The 25,828-nt window shown below is 42.4% G+C and overlaps 1 protein-coding gene across 1 annotated transcript; it reads right to left on the bottom strand.

The window, feature by feature from the left end:
• Positions 1 to 2,989: 2,989 nt before the first annotated feature.
• Positions 2,990 to 9,645, bottom strand: BCDIN3D (BCDIN3 domain containing RNA methyltransferase). The gene is made up of 2 exons (XM_063075767.1): positions 9,409 to 9,645; positions 2,990 to 5,815 (listed from the first exon to the last, which is right to left on the bottom strand). Exons 1-2 carry the CDS (start codon positions 9,643 to 9,645, stop codon positions 5,171 to 5,173), a joined length of 882 nt encoding a protein of 293 aa, XP_062931837.1. The 3' UTR covers positions 2,990 to 5,170.
• Positions 9,646 to 25,828: the final 16,183 nt, after the last annotated feature.

Here is a 25,828-nt window from a genome sequence, read left to right as displayed (position 1 = left end):
TGCATTTTAGAAAGATCACTGTGGTTGCTGTGTGAAGAACAGAGAGACCAAATAGAAAGTTTCTGCAGTGAGGGCTAGCCAGTTAGCTCAACTGGTTAGAGCATGTTAAGAGCATGGTGTTGATAACACCAAGGTCAACGGTTTGGATCCCCATACCAGCCAGCCACCAAAATAAAAAAAAGAATTCTTCAGTAACTGAGGTAAAAAGTGAGAAATGATGTGGTCTGGACTAGGAAAGTGGTGATGGAAAAGAGATGACTTCAAGAGATAAATAGTTTTAAAGTCAACAGACCTTGGGATTGAAAGTGGAGGGAAGCAGAGAGCTAAGCCAAGATCTCTGGACTCGGTAATTTGCAGATGACACCAGAGGAAGGGGAGGTTTGGGAGATGATATGCTTACTTCCAAATATGTTGACATTGAAATGCCTGGGGGACATCGAAGTAGAAATAGCTATTCAAGAGGTCAGAGCTTCCCAACTGTTGTGCGTAAGGAAGAGGTTACAGATGTGCTGCATATTGATCTTCTCAGTTCTCAGGGCATGATTATGTTGGATTGTATCATTCAGCATAGAAAACACCATCATATTCTGTGTGTGCCACGACATGGAAAAGATTGGGAGGCATTGATGTAGGCTGTTAGATAAGTAATTCTGAAGCTCAGGAGAGGGAACTGGACTAGAGATTTGTGAGACATTGGAACATTGGTAGTACCTGAAGCCATGGAGTGGAGATCATGCAAGAGAAGAGGGGCTGGAACTGAATTCCAATGAACATCAACATTACAGAGGGGTCTCCAGAGAAGGAGAAAGAAAACTGGATGACTACTGTAACCAGAGCCCAAGAAAGAGGTTTCAGAAAAAAACAAACAAACAAAAAAAACCAGTTCCCAGTGTTGCTGATGTCAAGTTGGATCAGGACAGATATATCCCCGCTGACTTTAGCCACATGTCATTGGAGACTTTGGCAAAACCAGATTTTGAAGGGTTGAGAAACATGTACAAAGTAAGCAATGGAGACAGGAAGTGTTTAAAACTCAAGAGTTTGGCTATGCTGTGAGGTAAAAATTAAGCAGAAAGATGGGTGAGGCAGTGGGGGATGAGAGCTATTTTAAGAAAGTTATTTTCAGAAAGACACTGCTTAATTTTAAAATTATTTAAAATTAGTTCTTTAAACAGCAATATGTGCATATGATTATTTGCTCCATTTCCCACCCCGAGCAACAAGCTATTTTAACCTTTTGACTGATCCTTCGATATGACTAAATATGCTCATACTGCTATTCTTTTTTTTTTTTTTTGCTTTTAGTTGTTTTATTACCTTCTATGTATATACTCTTTCTAAAAGGTAAAAAAAGTGGGATCTTACCATTCATATTGTTCTGCACCTTACTTCTTGCACTTAAAATATCCTGGAGATCTTTCCATACTAGCATGTATAGATCTACATTGTTCTTTTTAGCAATTGCACAGTAATCCACTTGTGGTTGTATCATATTATTTGTTTCCTACTGATGGGCATTTAGTTTGCTTCCAGCTTTTTACTTTTATCAATTAACTGTAATGTATAACATTGAACACATATCCTTGCATACCTTTGTGAATATATCCACAGGATAAATTCTTAGCAATGGAATTCCTGGGTATATACAATGTTTTGACAAATATTAACAAATTGACTTCCAAAATGGTCATGCTAATTTACATCCCCACTAACAAGGTACAAGAATATCTACTTTTCTACATTCTCACTATCGCTGTTTTTAAAATTTGTAAATATTTTACTAATCTTAGTGATAAAATGTTCTCTTCATTGTTTTTATTTGCATGTAATTAATGAGATTAAACAAGTTTTCAGATGCTTATCTGCCGTTATTTTCTGTGACTGTCTTTTGGATAGATTTATGAGCTGTTTACACTATAATTAAATTAGCCCGTCATTTGTCACATGCATTGCAAATTTTCCCAGTTGGTAGTCTGTCATGCAACTTTATTGGATTTATTTTTCTTTTTTGCTTTGTATAATCAAATTTATCAATCTTTGCCTTTATGGCTCTTGGGTTGTTACATTTGGAAAGTACTCTTTTAAAATTACATTTACCCGGGCCAGCCCGTGGCTCACTTGGGAGAGTGTGGTGCTGATAACACCAAGGCCAAGGGTTTGGATCCCTATATAGGGATGGCTGGTTAGCTCACTTGGGAGGGCGTGGTGCTGACAACACCAAGTCAAAGGTTAAAATCCCCTTACTGGTCATCTTTAAAAAAAAAAAAAAATTACATTTATCCTCTGGTATGTTTATGGTTTTCATTTTACTTATATTCCATCCAGAAGCTAATAAAATGGCAAAGATCACTGTTATTTCCCACTACTGCACAGAATAACATGTCCATCCTAGGCCAGCCAGTCCTAGACAGTGTCTAGGTGTCATTCTCAGTGTGCAAAACATCTATTCCTGTGTGCCCTTGCTGAGGTTTCTTTCTCCACGCTCCCAGGGAATGCTCCTTTCCCTCTAGTCCATTGTTCCAAAAGCTATGTTCCTTTCAAGGGACAGTTCAAGTCCCACAGGCTCCAGAAAGTCTTCCATGCCCACAAGGACTTTTCCTTTTCTAAAGCTCACATGTTCGCATGTTACCTTGTATGAGCCCCTCCTATCCCCAACTTTAACATATTTGCAGAATGAATCAAATCTAACCTTTCAAAATCCAGGGTTGTTTAATCTACTTTTCCCTACTACCCATAGCAGCTAAAAACATGCTTGGTACATGGAAAGAATTTGATAAAATACTTCCTGATTTGCTGTAAAAGTGTGTGCATTAGCTACATTGGGACAGATCCCACCTGGCCTTGTAAACTAGTCTCATTGTAGTCAGAGCCAATGTATTAGTTTCTTGGTACTACTGTAACAAATCATCACAAACTTAGTGGTTTAAAACAACACAAATTTATTCTGACAGTTCTGGAGTTCAGAAATCTAAAATGAAGGTGTTGGCAGGGCTACGTTCCTTCTGGAGTCTCCAGGGGAGAATACATTTCCTTGTCTTTTCTAACTTCTAGAAGCTGACTGCATTCCTTGGCTTGCAGCCCTTCCTCACATTACTCCAACTGCTGGCTTCTGTCATTACATCTACTGTGGTCAAATCTCTCCCTGACTCCCTCTTATAAGGACACCTGTAATCTCATTTAGGGCCCATCTGATCATCCAGGTTAAACTCATCTCAAGACCCTTAATCCTTAGTCACATCTGCAAAATACCTTTTACTATCTCAGGTAACATTCACAGGTTCTGGGGATTAGGATGTGGACATCTTGGGGGACCATTATTCAGCTTACCACAGTCCTATACACATTTCTTTGCACTGCCTTGGTGAAGAGTGTTAGGAGAGAGAACTCAGCAGGTCACAGGTTTCAAAGTGTTCCTAAATTTAAAATCTACAGAGAAATGGGTAAATTCAGCTCTTTAACCACTGTGATCACTCTGAGACCATCATGAATTGGCCTCATTTCTATTAGCTTCATATCTCTCCCTCCCAACACTGCTTCCTTTAAAATGATCTGGGGCTTGCCGGAAGGTTAGAGTGTGGTGTTATAACACCACGGTCAACGGTTTGGATCCCAGTACTGGCCAGCTGCCAAAAAATAAGAAAATAAAAAGTAAAAAAAAAAAAAATGCTCTGTAGTGCTGAAGCTGTACTCATTATTTCCTCATCCTAAGAAACAAATTATTAGAGATAGTAAGATGCATGTTTTCTACAGTTGAGATGTTTTTCTCATTAGCCTTTGGTCTAACAATCATAATTGTGGTCTGTGGCATGCTTACAGAGACTAACAGCACCTTCTTTTTGTTTAACACTATATTCTACAAAATACTTTCACATCCTTTAGCTCATTTGCGCATAGGAAAAGGAAGGTGATGTTATTTCAGTTGTACAGATGAATAAACTGTGGCTGAAAGGCAAAGAATGGATTGGAGGGTAGATGACATAACAGACATCTCTGGTAGGTGCCAGCCACATGGATGGAATAAATGGGATTTATATGTTACTGGCAGAATTTGCTGGACTTTGTGAATACTTCGGTGTGTGGAATATAAGTGAGGAAAAAATCAAATGAAGTTTCTAGCTTGAGCAATGAGTGGATGCCACCAATTGAGATAGAATTAGGTTTAGAATGAGGGTAATGAGTTTGCTTTTGGGATATGCTAGATTTGAGGTGCCTAAGAACGAGGGGATATGCTTACAAAACAGGAAAAATATTAATCTGGAGCTGTGCAGGTAGGGCTACCAATATATTTGGGAGCCATTAGCGTGTAGGCAGTTGCTAAAGGCATGCGGAAGAACTGCACCCCAGAAAAAAATATGTAGAGGAAGACTGGCTGGCACCCTATTCAAAGTGTGGTCTATTTTTGTTTGCATCAGAATCATCTGGGGTGTCTGCTAAAAAGAGACTACTCATTGTGAATGTACTTAATACATGGAATTGTATACTTTAAAATGCTTAAAATGGTAAATTTTATGTTATGCATATTTTACCACAATAAATGCAACAAAACAAAACAGATTCCTAAGCCCCATTCCAGAACCTGAATCACTGTCTCTGGGTTCACAACTTGAATCTTTTAAACATCTTTTAAATGCCAGTTAATGCATCCTGGCTAGGATCTATAACTGCTGTGCTAAGCCTGGGCATGTTGGAGATTTGACCTGCTCAAGAAAGATAAGATGCTTTTCCTTCTAACCCTTTCTTTTAGCCAGGCCAATAGCTCTTCATTCCACATTGCATTGTGAGATTGTGCCTGAAGGCAGGCCTAGTAGGTCCAAAAGAAGCCTAAGAAACCAGACCAGACTCAAGGAGTCTAGGGAACCAATACATTCTAAGGCTAGCCTGGTCTAATCTTTATAAATAATTCCCCAAAGCAGTCCCTTCCATGTCCCACAAACCAGAGTCCTTTTTCTGAGCCATCTCAATCCAGATAGCCTAGTTCTCTACGCCACGTATTCATTCTCCTCAGGGACTGTCCCAAACAATGGGGAAAACTGATTCCTCAATTGCATACCTGGAACATTTTACCAAAAGCTTCTCCCATGTTTTGAAGCTGCCTGACTGGTAAGAAGAGTGAATGTAATTCTCAGTAGAAAACCTTTCATTATCTTTCCTGGTCTTCCTGCCCTCTATCTCACTGCCTCCAGAATCTTAATCTGTTCCTTTCTTTCTCTTCTTCTATGAGTGATTCAGGTATAGGGTGAGTATCTATGGTTTGTTTTGCCCTGAAGAGCAGAAGGCTTCGGTCCCAACTGGTGTTGCCAAAGCAGCATATTAATTCCATGCCATGGTCCTGGGTCAAGATCTGCACAATCTGATTGGCCATGTCACCTCGGATGGTAAGGGAGTGGAAGTGGTCAAAATCATGGAGTCCCAGCTTTCGGAGACGCCTTGCAGCTGCTCGGTAACACTTCCAGGGCTGCGGCTCCACTAGAAGATAGCGGCAGAGGGAGGAAAGATGGGCAAGGAACTCCCACAAGCCATGATCCCCATGGTTCAGGTGAATCCACATGGTTATCGACATGCAGAAGCCAATGTCAAAAAGTGAACGTCCAAATTGGCTTAAGAAAGAGTTCAAGAGAACCTTCCGAGTCCTTTGATTCATGAAGTCCAGGGTGATAAAGGTCAAAGCATCAGGAAAAGGACATTCTTTTTCAGCTCGCTCCACCAGGACTGGATCAATGTCGCAACAAAGGAGACGGAATTCTTTTGAGGCACCTGAGCAGGTCTCCCCATCACGTAGGGAAAGGAAGTGTTTGTAAAGAGCCACACTCAGATCCTAGAGGAATCCAAAAGAGCTTTGTCATTGCAGCTCTCAACCAGTGGATGGAAGAGAAATCTTTCCCTCTCATTCTCCCACTGAGAATGCCACTTACCCCTGGCTTTACAGGATGTGAGGCTCCTAAGCTATAACCCAAGGAGGTTGTGCAAAAGTTTTCCACAGAGCAGGCTCTCAGGGCCCTCCAAGGGTCACAGGCTATAATGCATCATCCCTATACTTTCCTGACACTGTAGACTGGGTTGAAAGTTATAGTCCAATGGGTGGCAGCAAAGGCACCTAAAGCAGTATTTTACAGCTTAAGTAATATGCTGGTAAAGAAAAAACAAAAACAGAAACTAACAACCCCCCCTCCCCCGAAAAAGAAAAAACAAACAAAAAAAGAAAAAAAGGAAAAAAAAATTTTTAAAGGTGATAATGCTGGTAAATTTGCTATCTTTTTCTGGGTATCTCAGACTCCAGGGAAGAAGAAAGGTGTCCAGAGGCACAACCCGTGTCCCTTACCAGGAAGGTGAATAGAGCAAGCACCACCTCATAAAAACCTGCTTCTCAGACCTGTGATTGGGAAAATCTGGCTTCCAAAAAGTCCTCATTCAGCCTTCACTCTACAGTTTCAATTTTACTATGTCTTATGCTTCACCACCTCCTTCTGAGACTTATTCTGCTTCTGTAATCATTACTCCCCAAAGTCACTGCTGACAAGCTTCAAGCCAAATCTTGTATTTTGTGATTTTTACCATCGTGGCAACTTTTTGACTCTTAAGGAGGTCACCATCTACTTTCTCTAACTTTGATTTCTATAACCATCATAACTAACTCAAATTTGTGTTGTTCTATATAGTTTTTTCAAGGGATATTCCTTCCTTTCCTTTTCTTTTGGCAGCTGGCCAGTACAGGGAGCCTTTTTTCTTTTTGGGGGGTGGGGGCAGCTGGCCAGTACAGGGATTGAACCCTGGACTTTGGTGTTATCAACACCACCATCTAACCAACTGAGCTAACTGGCCAGCCCCAAGCATTTTCCTATTCACTATCTCATTTGCTTTGTGCAAGAATCATGTGAGAAAAATATCTATGCCTTTTGTGTAGCTGAAGAAAATGTACGAAGGAAACCACCCAGATGTCCAATAGTAGTAGCATGGACAAATGTGGTATAATCATTAAGATGGAACACTAAATAGCAGTTAAAAATGAGGGAACTCATCTCAGTGCAACAACATGATTAGAAGAAATATATAGTGCTGAATAAAAATGCAAGCCATGAAAGAAAATATATAGCAAGCTTACACTTATATGAAGTTCAAAAATCATAAAATTAAACTACATTGTTTAGGGATAGAAAAATCTCTTTAAATTATTATAAATATTTATAGTAAGCTATAAAGAAAAGCAAGGAAACATAATAAATGTCAGGTTAGTTGTTAGCTCTGGGTGGAGAGGGGGGTTTATGAGCAGCAAAAGGCAAATTGGGGACTTCCGGGGTTCTGACAATGTTTTGTTCTTGATCTGGACAGTGGTCATAAAGGTCTTTACTTCATAATCCATATGGCGTACACTTATGTTTTATGCACTTTTCTGTGTGGCATAGTTCACAAAAAAAAAAAAAACCCTGTCTTTTAAAAACTATGATTTGGAGGCCAGTGACTTATTTGTACAATGTCACATGGTTAGTACATGGCAAGACTTAGGCTATGTGAGGTTCTTTTCTCTGTATCAGCTTCTCAAACTTTAATGGTCTTACCAATCACCTAAGGATTTTGTTAAAATAAAGATATTGATTTAGTACACCTGGAGTGAGGGATAAAATCCTGTACTTCTAATAAGCTGCCAAATCATGTCAATGCTGTGTAGTTCAAGAATCACGCTTTAAGTAGCAAGACTCTATACTACACTGCTTAATTCTCTCTCCACCTCTATTTACTTTTTGCTATCTTGCTCCTACTATCTGATCTTGGATGCGGCCACATGTTTGACTGGTCACACCATCACATCAGTCCTTCTTCAACCACATCTCTTCACCCTCTCTATCCTAAATTCCCCAATCCTGGGGTCTCTTGGAAGCTTAAAAAAGAAAATACAGATTCGAGGGCTTCATTCCCCAAGATCCTGATTCAGTAGGTCTCGGGCGGGGCTTAGAAGTCTTTAAAATTTTTAAAAAACATCCTAAATTATGGAATATCTATGTAATGAATTATGAAACTATTAAAAAATAATGCAGTGACATGAATGATCTCCAAATTATTAAATAAAAAGTAAGGTGAAAAATAGTGTGCAACTATTTGTAAAACTAAAAGGGAGGGAATATTTATACATACATAAATGCTGGTATAACAAGTCAGGACAGATACCCAAGAAATTACAAACAGTGGTGCCACAGTGTGGGGGGGAAGGAGGATTTAGGATTGAGAGTAGAGACTTACTTTCTACTGTATTCCCTTTTGTATTCTGAATTTTTTTTGTTTTATCAAGTAGAAGCATTTTTTAAAAGTGCAAAATAGAAAGCTCCTTAAATGTATAGCCAGGTTTGGGAACCACTGCCCTAGTTAATTGCAACCATGTCCTTGCTTCTAATGTGCATATATACTACTCACAAAATTAAAATCTCTAGTGGTTTTCTAACGCCTTTTTATGAAATCCCAAACCTTAAACCTAATCTTTCTTTTCCATTGCTTTTCCCCTGATTTCCTATATCATCGCAGTAGAGAAATGTTTGCAGCGGATACCCGGATACCCATCCACCTACTCATTCTAGCCTTTAGACTATATCCAAATGGCCCTCTCCCCCTTATCAGCTGTACCCTCCACCAAAGTCTCTCTAGCCAAAGGCCATCAACTAGATAAGATTCTCTGCACCCCCATCCCCCGCTCCCGAACTGGAGTGGTGGAGGGAATGGAGTGAGAGTACTAACTTTTAAAGCATCTGCAATCATAGGGTCAGACTTCTTGCTCCTCTAGGATATCTCAAGTGGCTACAAATAGGTGTGAGAGACATTTCCTTATTTTACACGTGGTTTGACTATATAATCATTATATGCCTAATATGTTACGGCAAGAAGAGTGGCAATGCCTCCCTCCTTCACTCCCTCAGGCAAAATGCTGTATTTTCCTTCTACTCATTGCTTTTTAAGTAAACACGCACGTGGCTTCTGGGTCTGCCCTGCACTGTAGAGCACACACGAGTCCAGGCATGATTCTGTTATCCCTAGCTCATCTCTTCCAGTAAACCAACTCCAACCCCACACTCCAAAACGTGGGTCTCCGAAAGCCCGCTCTCCCCAGCAAGGTCGCCAGCCACTCCGGACAGGAGGCAAGCGCCGGAAGCCCAGATACGGTGGCCCTCCCCACCCAGGGTCTGCAGGAATTCGGAACGTAGTTGAGAAAGACTCCTCCCCAAGATTCCTAAAAGAGATGGTGGTGGAATCCTGGCGGACAGATAGCAGCACCACGGGGTCAGCCAACGCTACGCCTTACGCTCACTTTGGGCAAGTTTTGAGGGGTGTGATGCCACGCCCAGGCCAGAACCACAGTAGACGTGGAGGGTGGAGGGAACCAACCGCCTTGGCTCCTGATGCTCCGATCCCTCCCCCATCACTCACCCCGGAGTTACACCCCACGTCGAGCCCCAGGATCGGCCTCGTCTCGGGACTCTGAAGAGGGAAGAGTCGTCGAAGCAGCTCCGGGGGCAGCAGGCGGAGCCGTTGCTCCGGAGGGTGGAAGCGAGAATAATAAGGGAAATTTCCGAACGGGGCCGCCCCGGGTCCCAGAACTCGCGGTTCCTCTTCCGCCGGGGCCTTCTTCACTCCCTCTCCAACCAACTTCGTGGACGCCGCCATCAGCTTCAGTCCCGCCTCTGGGTGCCGGCGGAACCGGAAGTGGGAACTGCGGCTGGGGAGGCCATCGCGGTGCTAGCGCGCGTGCGCCGGGTGGTGAGGGCGGGGGGATGGGAACCAGCGCGGGAGTGGGCGTGCTGACGTGCCGGGCTTGCGCTATCTTATTGAACCCTCACCGCAACCCTACGAGGGGGTTAATAATATCATCCACATTTTCCTGGGAGTAAAGAAGCGCTGAGAGGTTAAGTGTCTTGCCCAAGCTGACATAGTTTGAAACTTGAGCTACTTGACCCAGAACAAGGAGTTTGTTGGGATGTTGGAAATCAGTTTTGGTCCAACTTCCTTTCTCTACAAACGCATAAAGTGAGACCCAGAGAGAAGAAATTACTATTTTGGGGTAACATAGTGAATCTGTGACACAGGAACTTGCACCCAGGTCAGGAAAGGGTAGCCGGGAGCTAAAGGTCACTTGGGGTGCCAGAAGACTCTGACTGTCCTTCCTGCGAGGAGCAACAGGTGCATGGGGCAACTGCAGACTATGAGCTCCTCGAGAGGCAAGGACTATGCCTGAAGAGCCCGCACTTCACGGGTGCTTACCAGGCACCAGACACTCTTAAGTCCTTTATGTGTATTAACTCCCTTAATCCTCACACTAACCCCGTGAGGAAAGGACCATAATTATTATTACTTTTATGTAGATGAGGACATTGGGACACAACGAAGTCCAAGGTCATGCAGTTAGAAGTGATAGTACCGGGATTCCAACCCAGGCATTTTGACTCCAGAGGGTGTGCTTCCAACACTGTTATTCTCAGTCTTGAATCCCCTATGCTTACCATAATGCCTGGCACAAAGACACTCCACAAAATATCTGTTGAATGAAAACTCAGTAGAGGATACAAATAGGCAACTAAAGACAGGTCTAATTGGGGAAAACTAAAATGAAAGGGAGAAAGGAGCCGAACTGAAGTAGACTTGGTAGGATGGAGCTGGCAAGATGTGAACTGAGCCAGAGATTGGAAAAAGCTGGTAAAGAGAGAAACTGAGGTGTCAGCCTATAGCACGTTCAACTCAGAAGACAGGATGGCCCAGAATATGCAATGGGATCAGCTAAGGGTCAACAGAGTTGTGCTGACCTCTCCCTACCTGACCAGCCCATCTTCGAGAGGCCCCCTGATGCATAAGGCCAGCAATTTGCTAAACTTCTTATAAGGGACTGAAGCATGACTCCTGCAGACAGTGTCATCACTGTGTCTTTTCTTCTCAGCTTTTACTTCATACTTTCATCTCTGCCCGATCTGCTGTTTCACTATTTTCATGTAAGATTTGGGGAGATAGGAGTCATAGTGGGATTGAATATAAAAAAATTTAAAAAAGAAAAAAGCCACAGTGGGATTGAAAAAACCACAGTACTCTGCACAACTTCCAGAAAAGGGGGGTGGGAGGAAGCAACACAATTTCTCTCCAGTTTTTGACAGATTTTGGTGAACTTAGCTTACTTCATTTTGTTACTAGATGACGGTAGCACAGACACTTGACAACCCTTAGTTTTCAAGAAGCAGGAATAACCTTGCTTTTGTAAACACTTTTTTCTTTACTTGTTTAAACATGGTATACATATATATACCAGTAAAGAGTTTAATTTCATCAAGGACATGGGCATGTTTTGAGTTCTCTAAACACTGTTCACTAAAAGAAAACTAGAAAGCAAGCTCAAATGGTGAATGGCAGATTCCTCCTGATCCTGGGATTCCTCCAGAAGCAGATAGGTGTGGGCCTGGTAACTTTACTGGTGACTTAAAATGTCTCAGAGGTGACCCCATAAAGAGGCGTTTTCTTTTTTTTTTTTTTAAAGATGACTGGTAAGGGGATCGATCCCAACCTTTAGCTTGGTGTTGTCAGCACCACGCTCAGCCAGTGAGCTAACCGGCCATCCCTATATAGGGATCCGAACCCGCGGCCTTGGTGTTATCAGCACCGCACTCTACCGAGTGAGCCACGGGCGTTTTCATCCCAAGAGGCGTTTTCATTTAGCTCACTGTGATGACTTTTCTAACCTGTCCCCATTTTTCAGAGGCTGATCAGCCCAGAGGGTCTGACAATACTCCACTCCTGGGCCTACGGCCTGAGTAAGCAGCCCAGCATCTCAAATAGCTGTAGCAGCACCTGAAAGCTTGCTCTGCACTCTGGTCGGTGAGATTTTGCAGAGCCTGATGCTTTATACAATTTGAGGCGGGGGTGGGGGTGGAGGGTGCTGTCCTTAAAGAAAAAAAACCCTATCAGATTACAAATGTAAAGATAGGTATGAAAGTGAATATTTGTTTATAATGAGAAATCATAACAAATTACAAAAATTTAAAAGGTGATGAGTACCACAAACATCACAAAAAATTCCTATGATAGTTTGATTAATTAAATTCCAGTCACATTTGAGTATTCCTTTTTTTCTTTTACTTTTGGTTACATACTCTTTAATTGCTTCTTATGACAATAATTTGATAATACCATTTTAATCAGAGAGTGACTGGAAAGATAATTCAGTCTTTTCTTAGCATGGTGGACCAAATTTGTCTTTAATTTTTTATTTTATTTATTTTTCTGGCAGCTGGCCAGTATGGGGATCTAAACCCTTGATCTGGGTGTTAAAAGGCCACTGCTCTAACCAACTGGGCTAACCAGCCAGGCCCCAAATTTGTCTTTTATTATTTGGTAGATTAAAAAAGTTCTTTCAGGTTCACAAGTTATTATTGACAGTATCATGTAAGTTTTTAGGTTATCAGACTGGGGGAAAACCTTGATCAAATTTCTTTCATCTATGAACTGTGAGGTTTCAGAGCATTTCAAGCTTTCTTGTTCAGGAACTAATCTTAGATATACTCTTCAAATTGACTATACTCTTTAGCCAATTTATCTTTGAAAACCTCATTATGAATGGTGTATTATAAGTTTTTTACTATCTGCATTGACATCAGTAATTTGTGTCAAGTCATCAAAAAATTTAAACATTGGAATTCTGATAAATTATAGTTTGTACAATTCCTATCAAAAAAGAGAAGAATGCATGGTGCATTTATAATCATATATGCTGTGTTATTGAGTATATTGCTGACAGGACAAAACTTGTTTTGACTGGTTTCAATAAAAGGTGAAATCCTCTGCTTATATTTTTGCATGGTTGATGACTGGAGAATTTTCTTCAGACTAGCTTCTGGCTTCATATATTTTCAAACCTTGATTCTCCTCCACTCCCACATATTCCTGTACTAAGTGCTGTAGGGCACGTTTATATCTTAATTTGACCTCTGGCTTTGCACCTACAGGTAACAGCACCAGGGAAGTCAGTGTGGTGGGTGGATAAGAATACTCCTGGGAGGTATTTCTATATCTGGGCAGCAGGTAAGAACTATGCATGGAAGTGACTGTAAACCATATGAATAGATCTCAAATGGAGTATATTCCCAACTAAACATCCCTTTAGCTGGATCCCCAAAATGCCTGTGGCCTCTCCAGGGTCATCTAACACAAGGGGAAATGTGAAGGAGGGAAAGCTGAAGAGGAAATAGACAGTAGCCTTAACCAACACCAGTTAAAATATCTTACTTTTTCGAATTTTATAAAAACAACCAACCTTGTGAACACATTGGTAGGGCCTTGGAAGGGTCGTGCGTGGGAGTGAGGACCCTGAAGCCTGAGCTTCATTACTTTCATAGTAAATTCATCACCGCCCTGCACAGAACATGCAGCCAAGTACAGTTAAAGTGAAGAGGTAGATATGGAATTGGAAATATCCAATTTAGGAATGACTCACATGCAGAATGGTTTCTAGTGCCTCCCAATGGAACCTTGTACAGCTGACATCCTAGCCATGGTCCAGCCCATCCTACCCTCCTGTCCCTCTTTAATCACACCCAGAACCCTCTGCTCAGTCTCTGCTCTCCCACATCACTTACTGCTTCCAACGTAGGGCTCCAGGGCCTCAGAACTGAGGATTAAACAGGAATTAGGTGGGTGTTTTTTTTTTTTTTTTTAATTCTATTTTCTCACAGAAACAATGTTCCAACAAAGGACTTGTACCTGAATTTTTGGAACCCAACCCAAAAAATTGGGAATTTTGTCTTTGTAATAGTTGAGAAATTTTACAATTAATCCTTGTAGAGTTTTAAAACACTAAACAATAACCATACAATTTGTGAATGAAATGTTACAGCTGAAAGGCAGCCAAGAGAGCACCCATTCTAAATCCCTCATTTTCAGATGAGAAACTGAGACCCAGGAGGTAAAGACAGCTTCTGCAAAGGTAGAGCCGAATTGGTCAGGGAAAGTGAAGTGCTGTAAAAATCAACCCCCAAATCTCAGTGGTTACCATAATAAAGGTTTATTTCACCCTGTGTCACAGTCCAATGTGGGTCAGTGGGAGAGGGGGAGGGTAATCTGTTCCTCAGAGACTTCATGGACCCATCTAGAAGCTCTGCCTTTCCTTGGAGACTCAGAGCTCTCCAGCAAATTCCCTGTATTTGGCTGCAGATGAGGGAGGAGAGAGCCTGGAGAATCTCAAGGGAAGATTTGGGGGCCTGATCCATAAGAGACATTTCTCACTCCCACCACACATGTTCCATTGGCCAGAACTCAGTCCCATGGTCCACCTGGATGCAAGAGGGGTGGGAAAAAGAGTCTAGCAATGTATCCAGGAGGAAGAAAACATGGATTTAGGAGAAAACTAACTAGTCTCTGTCCAAGAAAGATGGAAGAGGAGGAAGGGAGTGAATATTTGTAATATTGACCAGAAGATTGGCACTAAGCTTTTATACATTATTTCATTTAATCTGGTCTAGACTTCAGGTTCTCCTTGTTCCCACATTGGTGTATGTACATATGTATGTATGTGTGTGTATACATATGTGTATATATAAAAGAATATGTATTATATATATATATATATATATATATATATATATATATATATATATATATATATATATATATGAGAAAAGAATATTTCTCAAACTCCATCTCTCTCCCTAGACACATGTTAGACTCCAAAGGGCTCATTAAGCCAACAATCTATCTTCATTAATTACTGAGATGGAGAATGAATATGAGAATCTTTTGGACAGACTTTCTGTAACCTCTCCTTCACAACCTAAATCATTTTCTTGTCCCTTTTGAAATCCCACAGAACCCACAGGTGATTAGTAGCTAATTTCCTCATCTATTTTCAGAATCCCCCCATTTTCCCCCTCAGATAAATAATTTTCATTGCATCAGGCAGGGTTCTTGGTTGCAAGCAACAGAAACTGGCTCTGGTTGATAAACACAAAAGGAATTTATTGAAAGGATATATAGATGTTCATAGATTGTAAAAGGAAAACAGGAGAACCAGGCTTGAAAAGGGCATAAGAGACTTCCAGTTAAAAGTGGTGGACTGAAAACACACACACACACACACACTTTAACTTTTACTTTTCAATGTAACTCCTCTAAAATGATAGTAAAAGATGCAAACCCTCAAGGATAAAGAAAATGGGAGAAAGGACAACAGCAACAAAAGGTGGGACACTGGAAAGCAGAAGGCAAGCAGTAACAGACTTAGCCTACCAAGAGGGCTGAATCCTAAGCCACTAGAGGGGAAAATTAAGAAGCAGCACAACTGATAATATTGAATCTCCTAAAATTTCAGGAATTGTTGCCAACAGACACTTCTGGTAATATAGTGAGTAGATGTGTCTCAAAAACAGAGGAACGATTCCTTTAAACAAATGGTGCTTGAATAATTAGTTATCAATAGATAAAAAGAAAATAAAAGAAAAAAAGAACCTCAACCTAAACTTCACACCGTATACAAAAACTAACTCAACAGGGATAATAGATTTAAATGTTATGCTGTGTAAAACTATAAAACTTTCAGAAGAAAACATAGACCATCTTCAAGACCTAGAACTTGACGATGAGTTTTTAGATATGACATGAAAAGCATGATTCATAAAAGAAAAAAAAGTGAACTGGACTTCATTAAAACTAAACACTTTTACTTTGTGAAAGATCCTGTTAAGAAGATTAAAAGACAAGCTACAGATAGGGAAAATATATTTGCAAACGACATATCTAACAAAAAATCTGTATCTAATATATACAAAGAACTCTTAAAACTCTATAGTAAAAAAACCAAACAATTTAATTAGGAAATATGCGAAAGATCTGAGGAAGATATACAAATGGCAAATAAACACATGAAAAGATGTTAGACATCACTAGCTGTTAGACAAATGCCAACTAAGACTACCATGAGCTATCCCTATGTATCTATTAGAATGGTGAAAATAAAAAACATATTGACAACACCAAATGCTTGAATGCTTGGATGCAGAGAATTTGGATCTAGGATATTTTGTTGCTGGGAATGTCAAATAGCACAGGCACTCTGGAAAATAGCTTCTTATAAACAAAAACAAAAACCACAACTAAGCATACACAAACTAGAATGGCTACAATGAAAAAGACTGACAATAAAAAGTGTTGGCAATAGAACAGTAAGAGATATGCAGATATGGGAAGCCTCATACATTTCTGGCAGGAAAGTAAAATGGTACAATCTGTTTGGAAAACAGTTTGGCAGTTCCTCAAGAAGTTCAACATAGGATTACCTTATGACTTGGCAATTCCATTCCTAGATATATACCCAAGAGAAATAAAAACGTACCTCCACACAAAAACTTACACACGAATGTTCCTAGCAGCATTATTCATAATAGCCAAAATGTAGAAACAACCAAATATCCATAAACTGTTGAACAGATAAATAAAATGTGATTTAGCCATATTATTTGTCAATAAAAAAGAATGCGGTATGGATACAGGCTGCAATAGAATGACCCTTGAAAATATGCAAAGTGAAAGAAGCCAGTTACAAAAGATCACATATAATATGATATCATTTATATGCAATGTCCAGAATAGGCAAATTTCTAGGGACAGAAAGTAGATTAGTGGTTGTTCAGAGATGAGAGGGTGGGTATATGGAGTAAGGGAATGAGGATTGACTGATAATGGATTATGGGTGTTTTTTGGCAGAGGGACAAAAATGTCCTAAAATTAGATTGTGGTGATGGTATGGTCACACTCTCTAAATATACTAAAAATATCAAATTGTATGCTCTAAATAGGTGTATTGTATGTGAATTATATCCCAATAAATCTGGGTTTTTTTTAAACTGGCCGTACACTTACCATACAACCCAGAAATCGCACTTCTGAGTGTTTATCCTAGAGAAATGAAAACTTATTCTACACAAAACCTGTACATGAATGTTCACAGTAGCTTTATTTGTAAGAGCCCAAAATTGAAAACAACCAAAGTATTTTTCAATAAGTGAATGGTTAAACAAACTGTGGTATATCCATACCATAGACTATTACTCAGCAATGGAATGGAATGAACTACTGATATGTGCAACGACCTGGATGGATCTCAAAGGCATTATGTTAAGCAGGGGGGATACACTGTATGATTCAATTTATATGACATTTCAAAATGGTAAAACTATACAAACTGGAAAATAGACTAGTGGTTGCTAGGGGTTAGGGATGGTAGGGGGACAGATCTGACTATAAAGGGATAGCTCAGTGGAAATGTTTGTGATGAGGGAATAGTTCTGTATCTTGATTGTAGTGATAGTTGTATGACTCTGCATATGTCATAAAATGTCATAAAATTACATACACACATTGTACCAATGTTAATTTCCCAGTTTTGATAGTACACTATAATTATATAAGATGTATATTGAGAAAGACTGGGTGAAGGGTAAACAGAAACTTACCGTACTATTTTGTGATTTCCTGTGCTCTATAATTATCTCAAAGTAAAAAGTTAAAAAGAGAGAAAATTAAAGAATTAATATAAGAAGCAGTTATGACCCTCACTCTCTCCCCGACCAATGCAGCCATCTGATGGTATCCTTCTCCAACCCTGGCAGCAAAGTGGAGAGAATAAAACAGAGGGTCTCTGGTCTGGGGGACACCAGAAAACCAGATAACAAACTTAAGTGAAACTTTACACATCGAATGCTGAGAACCCCAAATTTCTTGCCCTGCCACTTTCCGGATAACTGTCAGCCAGGATTATACCCTTACGGTGGGAGGTTTGGAGAGCCTCCCTGGGGAAACTGAAGATACTAACATCTGAGTTTTCTCAGGGAATGGCCCAACCAGAACACTAGCTAGTGAAGTCCACAGAGACAAGCCCCGCCACCAGCTCAGAGCTTCCAATCAGCTTTTCAGTGCCCCGTTTACTCTTTTATAAAAGGAAAAATTCAGGTATATGTGACAGTAGAGAGAATGGTATAATAACTTTGACCCATTACCCAGCTTCAACAATTTTTAACATATAGCCAGTGCTATTTAGTTCATACGTCTGTTCACTCTGCCTCTGCCCCAATTATTTTGAAGTCAATCCTAGACACCATGTTATTTTATCTGTAAATACTTTTGTGCACCTCTTTAAAGGACCTTTTTCTTTTTCATAGAACCACAATACTATCAACACCTAAGATGCTTTAACAATAATTTCTTAATACACATATATGTAGTGAGTGGTGAAATTTCCCTGGTTGTCTCATCTATATGTAACAGGGATACATAAATAAAATAGTTGGTTTATTCAAATATAAGGCCCACACATGGCATTTGGTTGATATGCCTTTTATGCTATAGATTCTCTTCCTTTTTTTTTTTTTTTTTTTTTTAAACTTACAGCTTATTTGTTGAAGAAATCTGGTATTTTGTCCTGTAGAGTTTCCCATATTCTGGATTGTGGGAGTCATTTAATAAGTTTCTCAACCCTTGTATTCAATATAGACTGTTGGTTAGCTCCAGAGGCTTGATCAGATGCAGGTTTGGATTTTGGCAGGAAAATTACCTAAATGGGGATGGACTGCATCACATCAAGAGAGCCCGCTCTGAAAGTAGAGCAGATGACCCTAGATCATCAGACATTTGAGAAAAGTCTCCAACGTGAAGGAGAGTGTCCAAAAAGCCTAGAAACGAGCAAGTCAGAGGAGCAAAGACTATACGGAGAGAAGAAAGCTTCCAAAAAAGTCCTGAGATATTGATATTCTCTAACTGGGATATTGTATCCAAGAAATAAGCTACAAAAAGAACATTCAATCCAGCTGATGGTTAATGGGTGTTTACCATGAAATTACTTCAACTTTTCTGTATGTTTAGAAAATTTCATAATAAAATATTGGGAAAAAATTTTAAGTACAACAACAACAGCAGCAGCAACAAAAGACCCCTCGGAAATTAAAAATAGAAATGAAACACTCCATAGAACAGTCCAGAAGATAAGATTGAGGCAATCTTTGACAAAATAGAGCAAAAAAGGCAAAAGATGGAAAATAGTAGACAAAAGAAAAAGAAAAAGCCTAGGAGGTCTGACATCAAAATAATCAGAATTCCAGAAAGAGAAAGCAGAGAGAACTATCAAATTATCTATCAAAGAAATACCAAGGAAATAATTCAAGAAAATTCCCCAGAAGTGTAGGGCCCATCATGTGCCAAGTATAATGGATGAAAATAGTTCCACAAAAAGACACAACATGGTAAATTTTCAGAACACTGAGGACAGAGGAAATTCTATGTTTTCAAAAAGATTTAAAACAAAATAAAACAACAAAACAGATTTTATACAAAGTATCAAGAATCATAGTAGCAGTGGATTTCTCAGCAGCCACACTGGCAGCTAGAAGGCAATAGAAAAATGCCTTGAAAATTCTGAAGGAAAATGATTTCCAATCATTCACTCTATACACAGCCAAATGATTAATTGTGAAGACAGAATGAAGACATTTCCAGATATGCAAGGAGCCAAAAACATTGTCTCCCATGAGCCCTTTCTTAGTAAGCTGCTGGAGAATGTTTTCCACCAAAAGGAGGTAGAAAACCACCAAGGGGAAGTTCATGGAATCTAGAAAGCAGGTTTCCAAAAGAGGAGAGTGGTGAAAGGAATTCCCAGGATGGAAATGAAGGAAGATTCCTGGACAAACAGCCAGGCAGCAGATCTTCAGAGCGATCAGTACAGGTTAGAGCAGTCAGAAGATTCCAGAAGAGATTCCAAGCGTCAACAAGATGAAACTAATAGAACACTTAATGTATCTGAACATATTGAGAGGCTATTTCCCCACTTAGGGGAGAGTTGAGAAATAAGTTATTAATAAGGACATAGAAAATTAAGCAAATGAACAAACAACAACAATAACAGTGATGAATTTCCAGTAAAGGAAAACATTGTACAAGAAAGGAGAAGTAATCATGGTGCACTACATTATTCAGTGGTCAACAGGCTTACGATCTTGATATGTAAAAATTGAATATAGGTCAATCCATAATTACGCATATAACCAAATTAGAAGGACGGGGTAGAGATGGTGGGAGGTAGTGGGAAGCATGTGTGTGCATGTGTGTGTGCCCATGATTTCCATCCCTCTCTCCCAGTTTGTTACTAATCCTCTCTGATCTGACTGCCGTCAAAAGACAAAATAACAACAATTTTAGTTTAAAGATCTCAACTGGCTTTATTTGCGATTCTAGAATCAGGCAACGCTTCATTCCATAGAATAGTGTTCCAGTGAGCAGAGCACAGGAGTTTGGTTTAATAGACAGAGAAAGGCTGAGGAAAGGAGAAACAAAGAACAAAAAATGGATTGGTCATTTCAAAGTTATTTTCTTTGTAAGGCAGAAACAGGGAAACAGAATAGAGAAATAACTGATTGATTAACATTAGGTTATTTCAGATTACCTGTTTTTGTAAGGATTAAAGCAGACTGAACTTCATTTTCAGGCCAATTGAAACTGTCCTGGTTAGGAAATATGGCTGTTACTTCTCTCTCCTGATTTCTCCAAAGGTCAGATAACAACTTAGTTTCAGTTTGGTGACATGGAACCTCAGCATGATTGACTCCATTCTGGTTTTTAGTCTGGCCTGTTGGGGCTCAGTGCAGGCATTTAGCCCAAAACAATGGCCTCCTATAATTTTTATTTAACACTGCCCTTTTTGCCTTCTTCTTCAAACTAATGTTCCAAGCTTTCTATAACGCACACATATTAGTTTTATAATCAGAAAAAAAAAAAACCAATACAAGTTATTACAGACAAAAGGTTAGGAATCATGTTGCCAAGCATCGTCAGCTTCCCTTCTTAATTCATCATCGACTTTGCATCTGTGAATGTTTCTAAGTGATATTTGAGCTGACTTATGTTTTCAGCATGTGCTACTACCTGGGCATAATGAATTCTACAAGGTCACCCTGCTGTACAAAGTATTTCATAGAATCACAGAACCTTACATTTTCATTTATCATCTTTCAAACCCAGGGGATTCTCTGCATTCAAGATTTTCATGTGTGTTGGGGACAACATGGCTGTGGTGAGATCTGTGAAGGGAAGCAGTGGTGGAGGACTGGAGTCTCTAAGGTTAGTGGGTGGCAGAGGAGCTGGTAAGAAATAGGGAAGGAGAGGACTGGTAAAGAGGAGATGAAGAGCCATTGCCTGCTGTGGATGCCAAGGGAGGACAGAGTGACTGTCACATCCCTGCTGAAAGCCCTCAAAGGCACCCCGTTCCTCCAGAATAAAGTTAAAATCCTTATATCTTATTTTGTTTGGGGTTTTTTTTTTTTTTTTTTTTTTTTTTTGGCAGCTGGCCAGTGTGGGGATCCAAACTCTTGACCTTGGTGTTATCATCAATACTGTGCTCTGACCAACTGAGCTAACCAGCCAGCCCCACATCTGATCTTCTTGAACTTGAATGTGCAAATAAATCACCTGAACCTCTTGTTAAAATGTAGATTCCAATTCAGCAGATCTGGGGTGGACCTGAGGGTCTGCATTTCTGGCAAGTTCCCAGGTGATGCACACTTTTGAAGAGTTAAGGCCTCAGATGACCCAACTGAGACTGACTTCCTGTCTGTTTCGTCAGCTTTACCTCTGCTACCCACTCCCCACCCCACTCCAACATCTCTGTTCCAGCTGTTCCAAACCACTCACAGTCCCCTCATGTGCTGGGTGGGAGCTCCATGTCCCCTCACATGCTGTTCCCTGAGCCTGGAATCTACCCTCCCTCCCCCCACTCACAACTCCCAAGTTCCCCAAGACCCAGCTCATGCATATCCTCTTTTGTGAAGACTTCACCAACCACTCTCCTTCAAAAAGAGTGAACATTTCCCTCCCACTACCTAGATGCGCATCTATGACTGCCTTTATCACACAATGTTGCAATTTTTGGTTTACTATGAACCCAGTGAGGAGATTGACCATGTCTAATCTTTGTGTCCCCAGCATCTGGCACAGTGCCTGGTAGCTAAATAAATGCCACCTAAATGAATGGATGCTCTTTTAATAAAGAAGGATTAGGTTCTCAATAATGTACAGTTATTGGAGCAGGAGCACCAGCATCACTTTTTCCACATAAAAAAACATGTGGAGATTTAATTCAAACTTAGCTACACTGAGAGAGAGAGAACTCTGGTGTGGAAGGTTTCACACTGACCTCACCCATGCAGACTCCATGAACCATCGGAGGCAACAAGTGAACGGCAGGCAAAGGAAATGGCTCAGGTGTCAAAATTGTTTTTATTCTTATCTCCAGTCAGTCACAGACCCCAGGAAGGAGAAGCCAGGGAAGGGAACAGGCGCAGGATACTGGGGAACTTGGAGAAGCTGAGGCCGGAAGGTCAGCAGTTGTGTCTGGGGGTGCAGCTCTGTCCCTGGTGCTGTGTCTGCTCTCAAACACCCAGGAGAACAGCTCAGGGGAGGGGGAGGTGCAGGACATGTAAACAGCGTCCAAGAGACACGACAATCATTGGATGAAAGGGAACAGCTGATGGCTGATGAAAAGACAGGTTTGGGGTGGCTGGTAGCCAGATCCTGTCCACAAACCCCAGCCACCCAGCCCCTCGGTTTCCCTCCTGGAGAACCAGGCTTTGCTTTTCCTCCAGCAGCCACAGGGGGACAGCAAAGTGCTTATGTAAAATCCCAACCCTGTGGGACAGAAAGCAAGCTGCAAAGCCTTTTGGAATAAGGTTATCTGTCCCATTGCTAGTCCCCCGGGAGGAATTGTAGGTAATGGAAGAATCAAGGTTCTTGGAGCTTCCACATGTGATACAGAAGGAGCCTCACCTGTGCCCAGGAATTGGTGCAGGGTGTTCGGGGACTTGTGTGCCTCCCTGGCCCCAATCTGCATCCTCCAGGAGAGGACTTCCTCATCTGTCTCCCCCTCAGCAGGAGACCTCTGACCTCACATCACAGATGGCCAGATTCCTAGCTGCTTCTAGCCTTATAAAATCAACCTATCCCTTCACAGGCCCAGCCCCTCCCCAGCCAAGAATGTGAGGGCCTAGCAGGCTTCCCCGCTCCTCTACAATTTGCGGCACCTGCCCAGCTTTGGTTTCTTGTAATCCTGCATTCCTGCTCCCCGCCCTTCCTCCTTCCAAGATCCATCCAGGTGTTCCTTGGGTTCCTCACTGCCTGGATCAGAGGTGGAAGGTACAGGCCTCAGCCCTGGCCCTGCTGCCCGCTCAGCACTGCCTGGTCCCCCTCAGGACCCAGGGCAGCAGACTGCAGCCCCCTCTACTGGACCTCCCCACCTCCGCCATGGAGCCGTCTTTGAGGTGGCTGTGATTCAAGCCCATCACATTGTTTACAGGCTAGGGTTTGCCCCTCCCCCAAACTTTTGGTGCTCAACCTTGGATAAGCATTTCATTCCTCAGTTTCTGCATAAGGATCCCAGGCGGAGGAAGAGGACTTGAACAAGTGGATTCTGGGAAGCATGACTGAGGCCCAGTCTGCAAGTAGCAGGACAATGGGAGAGGGGTGGGAAGAGGGTGATAACCTCTCTAAAACCGAGGTCAGGGATTAGGAGAGGAACTCAAGGGGCCTCAGAGGAGAGGAGGCAATTGAGTGAGGAAGTCAGTGAAAGTAAGTTTTCTGGTGCCTCTCACTGCCCCATCCTGTCCATGGACTTCCATCTTGCAGATAGGAAAACTGAATCATAGACAGCAAGAAACACTTGCCTAATACCACAAGCCCGTTGGCAGTGAGGCTAGGAATCAGAAACCAGAAATCTTGCCTCCCAGCTTATGGTGGGAAAAAATCTGGAGGGGGGCGGAGAGAGGTGCAGCGTGGCACTGAGGATTACAAATCCCCAGAGACACCAGGGCCTCTCTGGCCTTCCATGCAGTCTCATTTCCGCTCCCACCGAGTTTGGGGGTCAGGAGTGATGCCTTTTGGGTTAGGCAGCTGTGGGTCTGAACCCCAGATCTGCACTGGCTGGCTATATGAACCTGGACTCATTAACAAGCCTTTCTGAGCACCTCGGCTGTTCCCTCCGCATGGGGATGTGCAGAGCACTGCCTTTGTAGGACTGCTGTGATGGATTAATTTAGACCAGCACACAGTGGACATCCTACCCATGCCCCGATGGCCTTGACCTCATACATACACTACCTGCAGTTCTTGGTTCCTTCTCTCCTCAAATACACAAGGTGGAACAAAACTTCAAATGCTTCTGCAATATTTCTTAAAAGCTGGAGGTAGGAAGGGTGGGGAGTGGGTGGAGTCAGGAACAGATAGATAGCATACCTTGTCACCCTTCCTGAGGGTAAACGGAGCCCCCAGCATAGGGGAAGAGAAGAGAGCCCTGGAGAGAGAGGTCAAGGGAGACTCCCTGTCTCCACCCAGTAACTTTCCACCGGCCCAGAGTTGGCCACGCTGGCTGCATGCTCCCCCCAGGTGTGGGCCTGGGTCCCCTCCCCAGCAGGCACCCCGCCAGGGGGCTAGGCAGCTGACGCACACCCTGCCTAAGATCTCAGCCATCTGGAGGCTGATAAGGAGCCCTGGCCTCATCACATGGAACCAGCTGTAGGGATTGGCCCTGGCTGTTAGCATCAGCTGGACAGCTTCCAAACTGGAGAGATACGGAGATAAGGAGGGAGGTTAGGACTCTGGGCTGAGTGAGTGGCAGGGAAGTGAGGGGAAGGGATGTGGGCACTGCCAACTACTAAGACCTCAGGAGGCCTGGCTGGGGATAAGCCAGCAAATGGCAGCAAATGAAAGAGGGCTTAGGAAATAAAAGGCGCAGAAGGGACTCAGCCTTGGGGAAGGACGGGGGCAGGGCAGGGTTCCCTCTAGATGGGGCTGGCCCAGCAGCTAGAGCAACTACCTCCTCCCCCAGAACATCCAGCCAGAGGGCCCAAGCACACCTCATTCAGCCTCAGACCTGTGGGAGCAGCCTGGGGGTGGATAGTAGAGAGTGGGAGGGTATGGGTCTTAGTCCTACAACCCCAAATACCTCCCAGGTGGATACAGGTCTGGGTGGACTGGCCATACTGCAGAGCCTGGACCTCCCAGTAGGCCGCCCTGCTCCCACTTCCCTGGGAGCCCCAGAAAAGCCCCTCACTTAGGAGCAGGGCTCTCTGCTCCTACCTCCTACCTTCACAGTGCTCTGTTGTAACCCAGGAGGGTAAACCAGGGCAAGCAGCAGATGGCACTGGCTTCCTGCCCCCTCCCGATGCCCTTGGCTCCAGGGCCCAAGTCCCTAGAACAAGTGGCTGGTCCCAGAGCTGAGAGAAGAGGGGCAGTCTAGGACAGCCATTCTGTCTACCCACATCCCCCCACCTACAGAACACCCTCCCCTCATCTCCCAGCACTGCCCCCACCTTTTCCTTACAAGGTGTCAATGACTGACCTGAAAAAGAAAGAGAGGGTAGACTGGACACAGGACAGTATGCCCCAAGGTCACATGGTTGTGGCAGCCATAGGAGAAATCTTGGTGGGGGCACAGGTCTAAGCCAGGCTTCCCGGGGTGTCTTTCCCACATCTGAAATCCTGCTAGGCTCTTCCCACTTGTCCTTGGGTCATCAAGCCCAGAGGAGCCTTCAGCCTTGCCTGTCCCATTTGGAACATGTAATTTGGGGGAAGGGGTGGCACAGGGCATGGTGTGGCCTCCATTCTGCAGGGCCCAGGCATATGTACAAGCTGCAGAGGGTGCGGGTGGGGGCTGGGCTGAGGGGAGTGAGTGGCTGGCTGCAGGCTAGGCTGGCAGCTAGTTTTTTATCTGTTCTTGCAGGCACAGGGAAGGGTCAGAGGACCAGGGAAGGAGCATTCTCTGGAGGAAGATGGGGGCGCGGAGGGCTCC

Source organism: Cynocephalus volans, chromosome 12, assembly GCF_027409185.1.
Source record: "Cynocephalus volans isolate mCynVol1 chromosome 12, mCynVol1.pri, whole genome shotgun sequence".
Lineage (NCBI taxonomy): Eukaryota > Metazoa > Chordata > Mammalia > Dermoptera > Cynocephalidae > Cynocephalus > Cynocephalus volans.
Note: the sequence above shows the minus strand (reverse complement) of the source record. Positions and strands in the feature narration are given on the sequence as shown.